Source organism: Quercus robur, chromosome 12, assembly GCF_932294415.1.
Source record: "Quercus robur chromosome 12, dhQueRobu3.1, whole genome shotgun sequence".
Lineage (NCBI taxonomy): Eukaryota > Viridiplantae > Streptophyta > Magnoliopsida > Fagales > Fagaceae > Quercus > Quercus robur.
This window is the reverse complement of record NC_065545.1, coordinates 37,676,297-37,693,079: the sequence shown is the minus strand read 5'-3', so window position 1 is coordinate 37,693,079 and position 16,783 is coordinate 37,676,297. Positions and strand designations below refer to the sequence as shown.

Genomic DNA, 16,783 nt, shown 5'->3' with positions numbered 1-16,783 from the left:
AAAAAAAAATCAGCAACATATCTTTTAATATATATACAATGTTATTTTGAAGAAAATTACAAAATTTTAATGTTGCCAGTTATATATTTATATATTTCGTTGTTCCAAAATGGGTCACTTTGGATAGCTCAATCACCAAAGGTGAGTAGAGTGTTGTATATCCCGTGATACAAAATGAAAATTCTAGTTGCCAACCCAACAACACAAGCTCTTTTGTTACAGTCGCTTATATGTAACAACATGTGTTGTAGGTCGCCAGCTGATTTTGTAGGAAGTAAGAACCTCTGCAATGACACCATTTTATAAGCTTCTCAGCCTTGTTTATATTTCCAAACTTCCTCTTATTGACACAGGCCCTGTTGCAGAATATGGATCAGCAGCATTTGCATCCCTTGTTATGTGAATTTTGCTCCTGAATTGTACCACAAGTAATGGTATATAGTATCCGCAGTCTTGCCAATTGGAACGCCAACCTGCAACGACATTTATATGATATTTCAGAGACTAATTCAACTTTAAAAAAAAAGGGTGACAAACATAAGTTACAAACGTTTCCTACCGTTTACTAAACTCCCAAAATTTGTTAAACAAAAGAGCGGGAGGCCGTGTAGGAGAAGCCTCCCTTTTCAATCTATGCAGTGGTTCCTTATGATATAACTTTAAGATTCAGAAAAGAAAAGAAAAAATTTGTATTTGGCAAAACACTGAAGATATAATTGGCTTTACTGAAAGTGGTTATTTCTTTGTTCAAGAGATGTCACTGAATGGCAGCTCTCTCTCCAAAAAAAAAACTCCCCCAGACTTTCTCAGGGCTACTCATCTTCAGGGCATTAAGTGACAATTGAAACTATCTACTAGAAGATTAGACAACACACTTTATTATTAGGCACCTCTACTTTGCGCATAATCTGAGAAACCACTGTAGAGGGTTGCTTACTTTCCTCTTTAGATGGTTCTTGAGCGTTTTCCTCACAGAATCCTCAACAGATGGCAGTTGAGCATCACCTGCCTCAGGATTTTTCCTCGCTGTTAGCCACTGTTTGTGGAATTTCCTCAGTGTGAGGTTGGGACCTCCGCATCAGGTTGCTCATTGTTCTCTCTGATGGGTCCATCTTCATTCTCCTTCTCTTGGTCCCCATTTTCATTAACTATATCACCAAAATCAGAGCATTAGTTAATTGAAAACATGAAACCAGATGTATGTATTGGAAGGTTTTTTTTTGGGATAAGTAAATGATAATCTTATTGAACTATGACCGATGAATCAACTAGCTGAACATTACAAGCTGAGATTAGAGAATCTAAAAAATCCAGAAAGGTACAATACAGGTGTTTCCTAATGCAAACATTCAATCAAAGAGCATAACTAAGCTGTTTAATGATGTGAAGGGGGCATTCTGCACCATCAAAGATACTGATATTCCTTTCTCACCAAATAGTCCACATAATACACAATAGAACAACCTTCCAAATCTCTACACTCCTGTGATTACATGGATTTTAATCCAGAATTGCATTTCTGTGACAAGTCATCTTGGTCTCTGCAGGTTCACACAAGCAGGCTATATTCTACAACTTATAATTAGGTGCATGCTTAAATGAAATGTCTATCACCATTTACCAAATCTTCATTCTTCCAATATCACTCTGGCTTGAAAGGTCCCAAAGAGTCAAGAGAAGTACTAGATCCAAGGTTGTAACAGAAACATAAAAAACCAAGCTATAATGATGCATATATATGTAAAACCAAATCAGGATTTTGTCTTCTGTTTTTTTTATTATATTTTTTACCATCAATTTTTTTTTTTTTTTTTTTTTTTTTTTTTTTTTTTTTTTTTTTGTTGTTGTTGAAAAACTGCCTGCAATTATATCCATGAATTATTCCTGAGAGAGAGAGAGAGAGAGAGATAATTTTCTTCTCTTTCGCCCCCGAAAGAGGTCCCTTTTGAAGAACTCAACTACACTGAAGTTTCACAAAAATGCTAACACAGATGCAAAAAAAGAGAGCTTCTCTCTTCCTCTCAAAATCTGATTTTTTTTTTCACTTGCCCATAAAACAAGTAGTAATAATAAACAAATCACTGTAATTACAAAATTGTCTGCATATACAAACCTAAAGCTTAACATTAAGAGTTTAAAAATTATAATTCAAACTCAGGATAAAGCAGATAAGCCACAATCCAAAAATGAAAAAAAAAAAAAAAAAAAAAAAAAAAAATCCCTAGCTAAGGCGTGTGTAACTCTAATCATTCAGTTAAAACTTAAAAGACACTAATATTTATGTATAATCTATAAGTCAACAAAGAAGAATTTGATACACCATTATAATAGTCCCTGAGTACCACAACCAAGATTTCCATAAGACATTTTAGACCAATAACGCATTGCACAAGATCTTAAAGTGGAGGATAAAACTTAACTCCCTAGTTCGATAATCAGATAATTAAGATCAGTGCATGTTTCCATCCCAATGGTTGAAGTTATCAAAGGAGAATTTGCTTATTTCTATCAACACAACATACAACTATGCATGAACCACTGAGTTTGAATACTTGAAAAATGAACCAATACCAATTAAGTTTCTAAAAGTAAATAATAAAATACAGGAAATAAATCAGTAAAATAGTAGACATATAGGAAAATGATAAATGATATATATTTTTTTTGATAAGTAAAAATGATAAATGATATGATCACCTCAAGTTTGGAAATGATTGTTTCTTCTTTGAAATATACATTATGCTGTGAAACTTTCTGCCTTAACCATCGCTAAACTGAGATGAGCCAAAAAAAAAAAAAAAAGAACAGCCAGCCAACTTTTTCCCGCATCCAACCCAAATTCCAAATATATGAAATGCAAGAAATTGTGCTTCGTAAGGGCCATTTCCTCGAATTACATTCACGTACAAAATCATACCAAAGTCATCTTCATAGCCATTCTGATTAGCTTCAAGCACAATTGCTCCCAAAAAGCAAACATTTACATTGAACAATCCAGGTGACTATTGACCTATCCAAACAGAGATCCAAAAGCCTCAAATGATGTGCATTGCAAAATATTTGAAAGCAAGAGAATCAATGGTTAATCAGCAATACACTTGCTTGAGAATAGAAGATATGTGTGGATAATAGCTAAAACCAAATGTCCAAGCAACTCTTTCTGAAGCTTAACTCAAGATATTAAACAAAGAGATCATTCCATGAGCAAAATTTCTTTCTAGACACTAAAACAGATCTGAGGAAAAAGTCTGACTCTCCTTGGCACTTTCTTTAACAAAATTGGAGACCAATAAATACCAGGTCACATTATTAGGTATGAAACCATTCTCCACTCCCTTATGTAGAATCAAATAGGCATTATCAAGCATGTCCGCTTTGCAGTGCCAGCAGATTAAAGTGTTATAAGTAATAGCGTCAGGACAGATTCCTTCAAGTTGTAATCGATCAAAGAGATTCCAAGCCTCCTGAAGATGCCTCATCTTGCATAAACCATTTATCAGGGTGTTATAAGTGACTATGTCCGGCATCAAACCCCGATGAATCATATCTCTTAGAAACTCAAGTGCACCATGTACTTTTCCAACTCTACAAAGACCATTGATCAAAATATTGCACGAGATATTATTAATATTAAGTCCTTTCATCATCATTTCTTCAAACAGCACCAACCCTTTCTCAACAGCCCCAGCTTTACACAGTGCCTTAATTAGGCCATTATAGGTTATTATATCAAGAGGGCATCCTCTAAATAACATTTCATTTACAAGCTTAAACGCTTCTTGGATCTCACCTCTCCTCAGAAAAGCATGAATCAAAGTGTTGTAAGTTTCAGTGTTGGCAATTACACCCTCCAATAACATATCACGATAGACTCCCAAGGCCTCATCTATCTTGTTGGCTTTACAAAGTCCAAATATTAAAGAATTAAATGTAAAAATATCAGGTTTACATCCTTTCCTAGACATTTCACCAAGCATTTCCAAAGCTTCATTAATCTTTTCATCCTTGCACAGAGCACATATAAGGCAATTGTACCCTACTGTATTCAGACTAAGTCCCTTAGCTGACATCTCATTTAAAACATCACTAGCTTCCTCTAGTTGGCCTGCTTTGCAAAACCCATCTATCAATGTTGTGTATGTTACCACATTAGGTTCGCAACCCCTTATTGCCATCTCATTAACCAATCTGCAAGCTGAAATCAAAGAACCCTTCTTACAAAGCCCATGAATTAGCATGTTAAATGTAAAAACATCAGGGGCACAGCCAATACTTAGCATGCAATTGTACATAACATCTTTGGCTTCATAAAACCGTCCACTAGTCACATACCCATTAATTAAGGTATTGAAGAGCACAACATTTGGAGCTGGCACTTTATTCAACAATGCCCTTGCTTCTTCAACTTTCCCCTTTCTACACAACCCATGCATTAAAACTCCATAAGTTATATTATCAGGGGAGAAACCCCGATGAAGCATCCGATCAACCAACTTTGCTGCCTCATGAATCCGATTGAGCTTGCAAAGGCCATGGATTACATCATTGAAGGTCTGAACATCAGGTGTACAACCCATAAGAAACATTTCATCCAAAAGTTTCAATGCTTCATTTACTCGATTATTCTTAGAGAGTGCATGTATCAAAGTCTGGTATACCACTGAATTCGGCACACACCCATGCTTAGTCATGTCCCTGAGGAGAGAGCATGCAGAATCCACTTCACCAATCGTACAAAGTGCTTTCATCACCACCCCAAAAGTGTAGGCAGTGGGAGAAACACCCTTGCTCAACATGTCATAGAAAACATTAGGTGCAACTTTAGGACAATTCCCAGCCACCAATATATCCAATACAACATTATAAGATCTAAAAGTTGGTTCACAAGAATAAATACCCCTCATATCCAAAAGCAACCTAGTTGCTTGGCCAGGCAAACTGGCACTCCCATAATATTTCTTAATCATAAGAAAAAGGGTCTCTTTAAAGACAATCCCTTCTTCTTTCATCTGCATCAACAACCTATCTATGACCTTAAACTCCCCGGCCGCCCCTAGCTTATCTATCAATACATAATACACATCAAATGAATGGCAATAGCCCTTCTGGGCACCCGCCCATTCAAATATCTCCATTGATGTGGGCACATCAAGTGGGAGCTCAAGCAATTTACAGAGCTGATAGGGGCTTATTTGATTAAGTGACTTCCTAAGCTCTTTGAGGTCAAAGGGTTTAAGTAACCTTTCCCACTCAGTCTCAGACTCTGATAATCCATTTTTATCATTCAAGAAGACTCCATGTCCGTCGTCACTAAAATTTCTACCACTAACCCCACCTAAGTAAATCGCAAAACAATGGGTTTTGAACAAAGATTGTAGCTTTTTGCTCACATGGGTTGAAAGTTTTGATATTTTCAACATTAAAAAGAATAAATAGCTAAGAATGTTCAGAAACTAATCCAAAATTCAGAGATGAGGAGTATCTATGAAGCAAAAAGGCGAAATGGCAATGACCCTTCTTCCGATTTGGTCTGAATTTCAGTTTCAGTGAAATGAGTGATGAATCATGAAACTCTAAGAAAAAGTAGTAACTTGTACCTGGAGAGAAGTGGTGAGAAAACCATGGATGAACAACAGGGAAGTCAGAGCTGTGACCTCTCTATTGGCTGAGCCATGCTTGTTTAACTGGTAGAAATTCATAGCTACGGTTTTTTTTTTTTTTTTTATGATGAAGAATTGGAGCTTTGGAGTTAGGGATGATACTGGGCCTAAAATTTCAATGGGAGGCCCAAGACCTTATCGGAGGGGATGAAGTAGCGGGGCTTACGTTCACATATTTGCAGTGTGAACTTTGAAGTGGCTTTGCAGCAAGTGTACTTATTTTAATTTTTAAGATTTTTTATATTAAAACAAAAATTTAAAAATTAACAATAGTGAAATATACCTCTTATTTTTAGTTATGGAAATTGGAGTTTATATAATTGTTAGAAATGCTATTAGTCTATTACTAAAGAGAAAATGATAATTTAAGTTTATATATTACTCTTTGATTGTTTTAGTATTAATATTTTTTGAAAAATGGTTCATTTTTTAGAGAGCATTTTTAAAAAAAAGCTATCTAATTTTTCAGTATTTGGTAACAATATTGAAAATGAGTTTGAGAACATTTTCTAGTGTTTGGTATGCACAATTTTTTTATAACATTTCTTGTATAATTTAAAACATGTATAACATGTGTATTATGTAAACCCACCTAATGTAATTAATATTAAAAAAAAACCAAGAATGAATTTGGTTTCAAATTAAAATTTTGACAATAGATACAATTAAAATTAGTTGTCCAATTTCATGATCTCAAACACCCCATCTTGCTTATATATATGAACAGTAACATAAATAATATATATAATCAACAATACTTCTCATAATTCAAAATAGCCATAAGCTCTATTTTGAATAGTTCAAAATGCCACATAGGCCAAGTAGTTTAACTGGGAAAATAATCCAGTACAAATAGTTTGATAAATACCAAAATGCCAAATTGTTATAGAACTGTTGACTGATCTGTGAGGGGAAAAAAATAAAAATAAAAACCTTATCAGAGAACAGTGTTATAGAGGGAAAGAGAAGCAGGGAGAAAAAAGAGAAGAGAGATGGATAGAGAGAGAAATCTGTGGGTAGAGAAGAGATCAGAGGGGGTAGCATTGAGGGTGTGAGAAGAGAGAAAAAAAAAAAAGGAAAGAGAAGAAGTGAGAGGGCTTACTGTGAGAAAGACTAAAGACATGAAAGAAAATATAGTTTCCAAGACCAGAAGAATATAATATTTAATTATTTATAATAGAGAGAGATTGTTTTCCACTTTTTTTTTTTGGAAAACAACTTATAGAAAATAAGCCTTATTTTTTTTTATTTATTGTTTTCTGTTGACTAAAAATATTTTTCCATTGACCATTTTTTTTTTAATGTTACCAAACACTAGAAAATGTAAAAAACTATATTTACAGAAGGTTTTCCAACAAAACAAATAGAACGTTAAGAGAAAATGATAATTTAGGAGAGAAAGTGAGAGAGAAAACTAGTGAGGCTCGAGTGTTTTCTCTCTGTGCTCATCAAAATATAATCTCTCCAAAATGGGAAGAAAATGTGGGACTTCCTTTTTGGATAAAATTGTCCCTACACATTGGTATTATTTTTTTCTTTCTTCTATTTCTTCAAAATTGTCCCTAGTGCAACCTAACCTTATATGGCTTTTGTCTCTTTCATTTTAGACAAAATTGTCCCTTGTGAAACCGTCTTTTTTCCCTTTTTTTTAAAAAATATCTATTTAGGGTTTTATTTTTTATTTTTTTTTAATCATCCTTTTACTTTCCCTCATTTGTTTTGGTTTCTTATACCTTTTAAATAAATGAAGTGCCATCCGTACACAATTTTTAAATTAAAAAATAATTTTTTTTTTCAAAAATCTAATAGAGGTATATGAGTAAATCTATATAAACTATATTTTTTATTCCCTCATTTTTCTTCTCAACCAATCAAAAAAGTTTTGCATCCCCTACTTTTCCATCCCCAACCAAACACAAATAATTGAAACTATTTTTTTTTTTATTCTCTCACTTTTCTATCTCTTCAACCATACGGACCCAAAGACCCCAAACACTTTGTGCTAGGGGATAGATTTTTATTTTTTGCTTCCACACACAATAGAGAGGAGAAAAGATAGATATCCCTCCTTCCAAGTTGAGGGTTCCCTTAACTCCTTGGCATGATTAGCCAAAGCATAGGTTAATTTATTACACTTTTTAGAAACTGTCCTATAGAATATATGTCCTGCCTCTGTCCTAACATATCCAAAATCTCTTTCAAGCATGGTTTCTGCAAGTGAATTAATGCTAGCAACTGTGAGTTGGCAAACTACTCAGTCAAATCCCTAATCCCTAGTTCATGATGGAAGTGTAAGACTCTCTACATAGTGTGATAGCCACAACCATCCACAATGGGTCTACTTGGCAAGGAATTAATTCAGTATGGACTATAATAGGAGAATCATGACTATCTCTAACAATAATGATCAAAACTGCATAATTGGTGACTTTGAAAAAGGTTAGTGCCATATCTACATTGAGATGAGGAGAAACAGGTGGCTACCATTGCCATGGTTTAGAAGCTACAGTTGTTGGCTCATATTGCGAAACCTAAATACTTAATGGTCCTAAATTGAAATTTTCTTATAAAAAAAATCCAAATTGCATGGAAAAGTTCTTAATGTTCAGCAATTGAAAAAAAAAAGGGCATGATTCACAACTGCAAATTAGTAAAAGTTAGAGCAGTAGAAGATTATGCTTCACCTAGTTTGGACTTTTGAGAACAATGAATGGCCCATTGTTTGGGTATAATATAGGATAGACCTAAATTATTTTTAGAAGGTAAGGGTTTGTTTGGATACAGCTTATTGCTGAAAACTAAAAATTGAAAACTTATTGCTGAAAATATTGTAGCAAAATAATTTTTAAATGTGTGAATAGTGTCGTGGGATCTAGTTTTAACTAAACATTTGCTGAAATCCATACTTGCGGGTCTCATGAATAGATCATGGGACCCGGCCAAAAAAACGCAGACGCTTAAAACACTGGGTTTGCCGCTATCAAAACTCACACTAAGTCAATTTTATTCAATAATCAAATCAAACATGTTTATATGGTAAAAATCTGATGGAAGGTCCTCCATCCATACAACTAAATCAAGAACCAGTTCATGGGCCATAACATCGCCTTGACGTTTAACATGACTAAAGCGATGCCAACCTATTGTTGTTGCAAAAACTGTTGTTTCTTGGATAACATTTCCATAGCTAATTTGGTTAGGCTATGGTTTGGATAGAACTTTGATGATAACAGCCGAGTCACCTTTGAAGTTCGAACACCACTCTATATTTTTCTACCATGACCTCTCCCTTATCATTCCATATTACTAATACTATCCCCAAACAAAAATAGAGGATAGCATACATAAAAATTTTACCAAGCTTTTAATCTCTACTGATTTCGATTTCAATCAGGCATTTTGTCAAACACTTAGGTGATGGGGTTTGGCTTGTCTTCACAAAGGACAAATGAAAGCTTCAAATGAAGATAGAGAAGACTGGAGGCAGGGGAACGTGGAGAGAGAGAGAGAGGAGAAGAAATTATCGATGCTTTTAGTACATAGTGGCGAAATGAGTTGTGTACTTTGTTTTGTTTTTAATAACTTTGTGACTGTATAGAATTAATAAGCAAACCCGGTTTTGCATCTGGGTGGTTTTGCTTAAGTTTGAAAGATTGATTGCATATGCAAAAAATATAGAATTTTGTGATTGTATGATATTCACTCTTGAGTTTTTAAATTCTTGTAATCGGAGAGAATTGCATTGTGGAAAACAAATTAAGCTTTCTAGGATGGAGAATTCCTGGAAATTGTCTTGTCGAATCAATATGAACCAAGTAGACTACAATGTTTTTTTGAACTTATTTTAATTAAGAGGAACAAATGTTACTTTGATATAGTTTAAAAGCACTTAGAATTGGTTCCCAATAGATGTATATGAAATCGTGAACGAACATTACTTGGTGGACAAGCAAATGAGGGCCACAATGGCACAATAGCACTGTTTACCAAAATATATATTAATCTACCACTGTTTCGGAAATATGTAAGGATTTACCACTTTTTTGGTACTTGAGTTTTTCATAGTACTCAAGTTCCATGGAAAAATTTTGAAATTTTTTTATGGTACTTGAGTTCCATAAAAATTTTCTGGCAAATTTGAAGGCTATTTTTTCAAAGAACTCAAGTTACATAGCAAACTTGAGTTTCACAAACTCGAGTTTCAAAAAGATGGTAGCTTGCTATATTTTTCATAAATAGTGATATATTGCAAAATATTTTGCAAAAAGGTGGTATTTGGCCATTTTGGCCAACTAATGAGTCAGAAAGAACGGCTAGTTACAGTGAAAAAGAACATGAAAGTGTGTCCACCAAAAAAAAAAAAAAAAAAAAAAATTGGAAGAGAATGCATACTGGTGTTGTCAAGAATTCACAGGGGATGATTAGGACAAAATTATCGAGTGGGCAAAGAAGCATTGGAAAGGTAAATCCTTGAAGTGTGTATGCAGCAAATTGGGATTTAGTGAAGCTATTTAATGTTTATCACATCTAGGGTCATACTCATTGGAATGCAATCATTTTCCAAGGGTTGATTAATTCTGAAGAACACATTGTGAGTTTCATTAGAAAACAAGTCAAGATTTGTTTAAGGGGGGGGGGGGGGGGGGGTAACCATTTGCTAGATCCATCACTAACTTAGAGCTTTGCTGCAGATGGTGATTTGCAGATTCTGCCCTTAAGTCATAGTAGTTCAAAGGCTGGTTCGGTCTCATTGTGGTTGTAATGCTTAACAAATACTTGAATAATTGGGTCATTTGATGTGTTGTTATAGTCTGATGTTTATTGTAATTCCAATTAGTTGGGAGCTTTGGGAGCTTATTGTCTGACTCAACCCCAATACTAGAGGTATGCTATTCAAATGAAGTTGTCACATTTATAAAAATTTTGAAATTTTAAATGGTGATTATTTGGGGTTGAGTCTTATTATACTTTCATATATATATTTAATTTTATCTTTGAAATGGTTTGCATAAAAAGAGTATTATGGGAGTAAAAATATGAAGGAAAAAAAAAGAAAGTAATTGATAGACTTTAAAATATGTACATCCTATTGCAACACTGATTAGTTTTTGTGTCAACTAATTTCTATCAATCTTCAAATAGTGGTAAAGAAAAAAAGAAAGAAAGAAGTAATGATATTGAGGTTCCATAATAATTATAACATTTATATTTCAAATTTTAACAATTACAAAACACTAAAAGATACATTAATACTTAAAGTAGCTTACTAACAAATGGAAAAGATTTGGTTCCAAACATGTTTAGTGCCAAACTTTGTCCTTAACAAAAACCTTATGAAGTAACTTACACGTGAAAAATAATTTAAAATAACACAACATCATTTATACCCTTAAATTAATAGAAACTATGGAATAGACCCTCTTTATTTTGAGACAAATGAAAATGGTCCTTTTTCCATTTGACATACTACATGATGTCTTGGTACCACTTTTTATTTAGTCGTCATACGATGGAAGCCATGAATGTGGCTAGGACTCTTGTTTTCAATCCATTAGTTCAGACATTCCATGTCAAGCCATAACTAGCTAGCTTTTGCTCAGTTATTTGATCAATTCATGTTACCATTGCAGGTGTAAGATGATTTTCCAATCTCCAATGTTACCTTTCCTAAAATATATATTGTTTTTTAGCTCGAATGTGTTGACTTCATCTTTCTTAATTCCAACCTCCAATGTCATCGCTCCATTTTTATTCACCCCTAAATTGGACATATTTTCAAAACTACATAAATCTATGATCTTTTGTACCATACATTTATCTTCTTCTTCCAAAGAGAAAGGATAACCAATAAATTGAACCAATTTCTTTACCTAACATACAGTTTCATTCTTCAAATCTTTATACTTTATAAACAATATCCTCTTTGGTGATTCTAAACTTGCTCTTCAATACCCTAATAAATTATCCCAAAATGGACCACAAGGAGTTAATCCTTGACAAAAGCACTCAAATACATCCTCCTCAATAATTTCATTGGTTGGGAGTTCCTCCTTAGAATTCACCTTGAAATAAAAGTGATATAGAGACACAAATGTATCCTTTGGATCCCTGCATATATAAACAATTTTACAACCAAAATTGGTAATGGATTTTGGTAGGGAAGTGTAGGGAATGTGTGTAGACACAAGTGGAACATCTAAACTCAATTTTGGTTGGCTTGAGCTAATTTGAAACTCAATAAAGGGTACACAATCATGTGACAGTCTTGTAAGTAAAAGGTTTGTAGTCTCGCTTTCACAGGATCGTGTTGTAATGAAAAAAGCTAGAGCCTTAAGCCAAGTTGTGCCACATTTTGGAAAACTGCTCAAAATCAATTGGTTGGGTTGAGGCTTGAAATGTTCTTAAGCCAACAATATTCCTGGTATATGGAAGAAAGGGTACCAAAAACCTTTCATATTGGTAGTAATCCATTGACCAAGCATCCTTTTTTGTTGGGAAGGTTGACAATATTTGTTTGAATTTATTATCGATTTCAAGATCAGACATATTCTCTTCTTTCTCAATACTTTTTGGAGCAGAGTTCATTTTGGAAGAAAAGGATTCCACTGGTAGAAAATAAAATTAGCTTGATTCTGTGTAAGTGACATGTATGTATGAATATGGAAGAACACCATTATATATAGGAAAATTGCAAGGAGAGTTTATCATTTTAAGCCACTCATTTTGACTAATGGAAAACCTCTATTTTCTTTTTTCCTTTTTCATCTTCATCCTTTCACCCCAAATAAACATAACATTAGAGCAAAGATAGGCTTCATGCTTGTCTACCACAAGTATATACGTAAGCACATGATTGTTAGGAATGGTGAATGAAGCAAATTTTGATAGCCAAAAATGACCAGAGACAATTGGACAATGATACTAATAATTTCTCACCATCATTGTACTAGAGACAAGGAAGAGTCATAAATTTAGTTTTTTATTTCAACCATATAATAAATTAGAAAAAGTCTTGGCTGATAATGGGCTTGGGCCATTATTGACTTACCTATTGAAGGCCTATTCTACAGGGAACCATAACATATATAGGCATAAAATCTTTTTTATAGCCTATGTTAGAATTCTTTCTTAGTTGAAATTTTTATATAGAAGGAATAATGTTACACTAGCTATTTTGGTGGGTCGAATATTTATCATGTGCGAAAACAAACGGCTTTTCATGTTAAGTTGAATGACCAAATCAAATTTTTGCAATTCAGATTTAGAGTTCTTGGAGTGATGGGAAAGGTGGTAATTGTAATAATTATAGTAAAGCATGTTATGAAAAAAAATAAAACTTATGCAACATTTGTGAACTAATATAAAAACGATGATCTACTAGGGAAAGAAAATAAAAAAACAATCCTCTTAGTCATTTATGTTGACAAATGCATATTAGTCTCAGGTGTAAAATTTCCTTGCCTGCAATAAAATGATACATTACACAACAAGTCACTTTCTTTTTTTCATGAGCCATGTAAATGAGATTGATTCTTCCTGCAGCTTCTTAAATAGTCATAAACCAACCAATATTCCTTCATGGTCTATCTACATAGTTACTCAAATTATCTATTATCTGATCGCATCTGCAAGCCCATCTGATAAAGCTTCCAAAGAACCTTTTGGCAAAAACTTCTACAATCAAGAATACTGGGCCAAGTATGTAGATTTGTTGCACAAATATTAGTATGGGATATCATTTTTAACAAGTGTAGGTATCTTTTAAAAATAGCTGCAGTTTTGATATTTTTCATCTCTCTCCTCTTTTGGTGCAGGTGTTAGAGTAGATGCCTCAAATAATTTCATCCTCAAATGCAAATATGGAGATCGGATTACAAAAGTTGTGTTTATAGTATGACCTTATTATTTTCAATTATTATTGACCTTATTATTTTCAATTATTATCAGTCCTAACTGGTCTTTAATACATTAGTAACTCTCACTTTACTAGAAACATGTAAATAGGTGTTGGAGTTTATATTATAGGTTATGAACAAATTTTGAATTGCTTTTGGTCTTGTTCCATGGCGGAGAATGGGTAATTATTTAAGTTTCATTGATATTATAGATCCTTTAACTTTAAACATGAAAACATAGCACTATCCATGATGATCCTTGCAGAAAGAAGAATAATTTGGTTGGAATTGGCTGCATATTTCCTTCTTGGTCATTCAGCTTTACCCACAACCCACAAGCCACTTGGCTATTGCTATTTGTTGTATGGATCAAAAGGAAACATATTAAGATTGTGCAAATATCATAATTGTTCCTGACAGAATGATGCAATGAAAGTTGTAATTTCCTGACTGCATTCATCAACTTTTTATTGTTTTGTGGTCAAGGTTTCTTCTTAACACTTTTTACCCAAATTTTTTTGACTTATTAGATGGAAATTATCATGTTGTGTTTCTTTAGTACAAACTATCTAAAAAATCTTCTCACCAGTACTAGTTATAAGGGGGAAAAAAAACCATTGGGAATGGGGTTATCGTTGAATAACCCTAATACTAGAGGTATGCTGTTCAAATGAAGTTGTCACATTTATAAACATTTTAAAATTTTAAATGGTGAATATTTATTGTTGAATCTTATTACAATTTCATATCTTGAAAGGGTTTTTTTTAATAATCTTTGGGACATTTGCATAAAAAGAGTATTACGAGACTGAAAATTTGAAGAAAAAATAATAATAATTAGGTAATTGATAGACTTTAAAATACGTATATCCTATTGCAACGTTAATTAGTTTTTCTATCAACCACTTCCTATCAATCTTCAAATAGCTTTCAAGAAAAAAAAAGTAATGATATTGAGGTTCCATAATAATTATGACATTAATATTTCAAATTTTAACAATTACAAAATACTAAAAGATGCATCAATAGTGGGTTCCAATTAGCTCAACTGGTAAAGTCTATGATGATTTAATAAGAGATTTGGGGTTACATGTGAAAAATAATTTAAAATAACACAATATCATATATATACCCTTAAATTAATAGAGACTAAGGAATGGAAAACCTTTATTTTGAGACAAATGAAAATGACCATTTTTTCCATTTGACATACTACGAGATGTCTTGGTACCACTTTTCATTTATTCGTCATACTCAACCATTATGATAGTAGTCATGAATGTGGCTAGGACCCCTGTTCAATCCATTAGGTGACATTCCATGTCAAGCCATAACTAGTTAGTTTTTGCTTAGTTATTTGATCAATTCGCGTTGCCATTGCAGGTGTGAGATGGCTTTTCCAATCTCCAACGTTACCTTTTCTGAAATACATATTGTTTTTTAAATAAAATGATTTGACTTCATCTTTCTTGATTCCAAACCCCAATGTCAGCTTTCCATTTTTATTCACCTCTAAATTGGACATGTTTTCAAAACTACATAAATCTATAATCTTTTGCACCATACCTTTCTCTTCTTCTTCCAAAGAGAAAGGATAACCAATAAATTGAGCCAATTTCTTTACCCAATGTACAGTTTCATTCTTCAAATCTTCAAACTTTATAAACAATATTCTCTCTGGGGATTCCAAACTTGCTTTCCAGTATCCTAATACATGATCCCAAATTGGTCCAGCGGAAATTATTCCTTCACAAAAAATCTCAAGTGGGTCCTCAATATTTTTATTGGTTGGGAGTCCCTCCTGAGAAGTCAACTTGTTTTGAAAGTGCCATAAAGACACAAATACATCCTTTGGATCCCTACATATATAAACAATTTTACAACTAGAATTTATAATGGATTTTGGTAGGGAAGTGTAGGGAATGTGTGTAGATGCAAGTGGAACATCTAAACTCAATTCTGGTTGGCTTGAGTGCATATTAAACTCAATAAAGGGTACACAATCATGTGACATTCTTGTAAGTAAGGGGTTTGTAGGCTCGCTTTCACTGGATCGTGTCGTAATGGCAAAAGCCAAAGCCTTAAGCCAAGTTGTGCCACATTTTGGAAAACAACTCAAAATCACCTGGTTGGGTTGAGGCTTGAAATGTTCTTGAGCCAACAATACTCCTGGTATATGGAAGAAAGGGTACCAAAAACCTTCATACTAGTATAAATCTATCTTCCCAGCACCCTTTTTTTTTGGGATGGTTGACAAGATCTGTTTGAATTTATTATAGGTTTCTAGATCAGACATATACTCTTCTTTCTCAATACTGTTTGAAGCAGGTTTCGTTTTGGAAGAAGAGGATTCCATTGGTAGAAAATAAAACTAGCTTGTTTTTGTGTAAGTGATATGTATCATGTATGCATGAATAGGGAAGAACACCATTATATATAGGTAAATTGCAAAGAGAGTTCTTCATATTAGTAGATAAAACTGAGAGAAAATTCAATTAAATTTCAAATTAGAATTCAATTAGAGTCTATATTTTAGCAACAACCTATGCAACACATGGTTGTATAAGAAAAAGTGAAGACACCCATCGTTGTATTTTCTATTTTTATCTAGTCAAGAAAGTCATCTGAGTTTGCACTCTTCACTAATAGACATTTTATCAGAAAAGATTGGTTGATTTATTTTGGTACATTTAAGGTGTTGGCTGACAACTCACAAGGCACTAAATAGTAATGGAGTAATGGCAAGGAAGTCAATACCGTACCGGAGGCTATACCGGTTTGGCCAGTGGTACGATATATTTCGGATACCGGTCAATACCGGTGTACCGTTTCGGGTTTATCGCTATTATTATTATTATTATTATTATTATTATTATACATACTTGATTATTTATTTAGAATTATTTATAAATCTATATAAGAATCCTTAAATTTATAATAGCATATTTCTCTAAATTAATTGCTTATTTTTAATATGATTAATTTTTGCTCAAATATCAACCCAATAATGTAAATTGACATACTAGATTGTAATAATAATGAAAGATAAAAAGATGATATTAATTATTAAAAAAAAAAAAAAACATAAAATTGCTTACCAAATGTGAGTGGCAGCCAGCCTAAAAGTCAAAGCATGTTGGAAATTTGAACTCATTAGAGTTCACGTGGGTGTGTCAGACCTCACACAAAACAACTAAACAAGAGCCACACACACAAAACTAAAACTCA

At 33.3% G+C, this 16,783-nt stretch overlaps 1 protein-coding gene across 3 annotated transcripts; it reads right to left on the bottom strand.

Annotated features, from left to right (window-relative positions):
* On the bottom strand, positions 1-5,780 carry LOC126709134 (pentatricopeptide repeat-containing protein At5g64320, mitochondrial-like). Of its 3 annotated transcripts, XM_050409241.1 has the most exons (4): positions 5,598-5,780; positions 2,698-5,530; positions 876-1,148; positions 1-473 (listed from the first exon to the last, which is right to left on the bottom strand). In XM_050409241.1, exon 2 carries the CDS (start codon positions 5,418-5,420, stop codon positions 3,225-3,227), a length of 2,196 nt encoding a protein of 731 aa, XP_050265198.1. In that variant the 5' UTR covers positions 5,421-5,530; positions 5,598-5,780; the 3' UTR covers positions 1-473; positions 876-1,148; positions 2,698-3,224. The 3 variants fall into 3 exon arrangements, with proteins under 3 accessions (XP_050265198.1, XP_050265197.1, XP_050265199.1); XM_050409240.1 differs by having other exon boundaries at positions 2,698-5,780; XM_050409242.1 differs by having other exon boundaries at positions 938-1,148; positions 2,698-5,780.
* Between the last annotated feature and the right edge of the window lie 11,003 nt (positions 5,781-16,783).